The 2,313-nt window shown below is 43.5% G+C and overlaps 1 protein-coding gene across 1 annotated transcript; it reads left to right on the top strand.

Annotated features, from left to right (window-relative positions):
• The first annotated feature begins 1,256 nt into the window (after nt 1-1,256).
• LOC101983263 (putative 60S ribosomal protein L37a) lies at nt 1,257-1,650 on the top strand. The gene has a single exon (XM_005356866.2). The coding sequence runs from the start codon at nt 1,282-1,284 to the stop codon at nt 1,618-1,620; it is 339 nt and encodes a 112-aa protein (XP_005356923.1). The 5' UTR covers nt 1,257-1,281; the 3' UTR covers nt 1,621-1,650.
• Nucleotides 1,651-2,313: the final 663 nt, after the last annotated feature.

The raw sequence follows: 2,313 nt of genomic DNA, 5'->3' as shown, positions 1-2,313 counted from the left end.
GTCTGGTGCCCTCTTCTGGCCTGCAGACATACACGCAGACAGAATATTGTATACATAATAAATAAATATTAAAAATTAACAAATAAATAAATATCAGGTGTTTGCAGATGTGTGGATTGATATCCGGGTCTTCTATTTTGTTCCATTGGTCCTTCTGTCTGTTCTTATGCCGTTACCAAGCTGTTTTCAGCACTGTAAACTCAATAGTAGAGTTTCAAGTCAGGGAATGTGATGCCTACAGAAGTTCTTTTATTGTACAGGATTGTTTTGGCTATCCTGAGTTTTTTGGTTTTCCATATGAAGTTGAGTGCTGTTCTTTTGAGGTCTGTGAAAAATTTTGCTGGGATTTTGATTGGCATTCCGTTTAATCTGTAGATTGTCTTTGGTAAGATTGCCATTTTTACTATATTAATTCTGCCTACCCAAGAGCATGGAGGATCTTTCCACTCTCTGGTGTCTTCTTCAGTTTCTTTCTTCAAAGATTTAAAGTTCTTGTCATACAAGTCTTCCATTTGTTGGTTAGAGTTACTCTGACATATTTTATGCTATTTGTGGCTATTGTGAAGGGTGTTGATTCTCTGATTTCTTCCTCAGCCCTTTTATCATCCGTGTACAGGAGGGCTACTGACTTTTTTGAGTTAATCTTGTATCCTGCTACATTGCTGAAAGTGTTTATGAGTTGTAGACGTTCCTTGGTAGAATTATTGGAATCACTTATGTAAACTATCATATCATCAGCAAACAGTGAGCATTTGACTTCTTCTTTTCCAATTTGTATCCCCTTGATCTCCTTTTGGTGTCTTATTGCTCTAGCTAGGACCTCAAGATCTATATTGAATAGATGTGGAGAGAGTGGACAACCTTGTCTTGTTCCTGATTTCAGTGGAATCACTGGGAGTTTCTCTCCATTTAGTTTGATGTTGGCTTGCTGTATATTGCCTTAATTATGTTTAGGTATGTTCCTGATCACAAGACTTTCAACCCAAAGTCATATCCTTTTCCTAAGACACCAATTGTAAATCTGTCCCAGGTTTACAGACACCTACAGGTTCCTAGGAGAAGTTCTGCTGCTGTTTCAAGAAATCTGGCCGCCGGGCAGTGGTGGCGCACGCCTTTAATCCTAGCACTCGGGAGGCAGAGGCAGGCGGATCTCTGGGAGTTCGAGACCAGCCTGGTCTACAGAGCTAGTTCCAGGACAGGCTCCAAAGCCACAGAGAAACCCTGTCTCGAAAAACAACAAAAAAAAAAGAGCTCTCCGTGCTTGGCTTAGGTTCCGGCGACATGGCTAAATGCACCAAGAAGGTCGGGATCGTCGGGAAATACGGGACCCGCTATGGTTCCTCCCTCCAGAAAATGGTGAAGAAAATTGAAATCAGCCAGCACGCCAAGTACATGTGCTCCTTCTGTGGCAAAACCAAGATGAAGAGACGAGCCGTTGGCATCTGGCACTGTGGTTCCCGCATGAAGACAGTGGCTGGCGGGGCCTGGACCTACAACACGACTTCTGCCGTCACAGTGAAGTCTGCCATCAGAAGACCGAAGGAACTGAAAGACCAGCAGAAGTGCTACCATTTGATACACAAGCCTACTAACTACAATAGTGCACAGCCAACTAAATAATAAATGGGTTAATTTACCTAAAAAAAAAAAAAAAACAAAAAACAAAAACAAAAAAAAAGAAATCTGGCCTGGGGCTGGAGAGAAGGCTCAGAGGTTAAGAGGCACTGGCTGCTCTCCCAGAGGTCCTGAGTTCAATTCCCAGCAACCACATGGTGGCTCAGAACCATCTGTAATGGGGTCTGGTGTCCTCTTCTGGCCTGCAGACATACACGCAGACAGAATATTGTATACATAATAAATAAATAAATATTGAAAGGAAGGAAGAAAGGAAGGAAGGAAGGAAGGAAGGAAGGAAGGAAGGAAGGAAGGAAGGAAGAGAGGAAGGAAGGAAGGAAGAAATCTGGCCTGATGAAGACCAACAGCCCCCAGAGTGCATCTTTCTCACCCCATCTATTTTCAAGCATATTTTGCAGGCCCACTCCTCCTGCCTGGAACAAGGCCAGCCCACAGAGGCTCTCCACATACACCAGCCCCTGCATCAACTGGGAAAATACTGGCAGGCTGACTTCACCCACCTGTATACTCATACAAACTTTGTGTTCTTTTAATTTGTCGACACTTTTACAGGGTGGATAGAGGCATTTCCCATCTCCAGAGAAACAGTAGATGGGATGGCTCAGGTACTCCTGAAGAACACATCATCCCTAAATTTGGTAGGCCACTCCCCCAAGCACCTGGAACATCAGTGCTCAT

The sequence above is a fragment of the Microtus ochrogaster genome, chromosome 21, assembly GCF_000317375.1.
Source record: "Microtus ochrogaster isolate Prairie Vole_2 chromosome 21, MicOch1.0, whole genome shotgun sequence".
NCBI lineage: Eukaryota > Metazoa > Chordata > Mammalia > Rodentia > Cricetidae > Microtus > Microtus ochrogaster.
The sequence above is the reverse complement of the archived record's forward strand: the minus strand, read 5'-3'. Positions and strand labels throughout refer to the sequence as shown.

Coding starts and splice junctions, on each gene's coding strand:
- LOC101983263 (XM_005356866.2), top strand. CDS start 1,282: ATGGCTAAATGCACCAAGAAGGTCGGGATCGTCGGGAAATACGGGACC.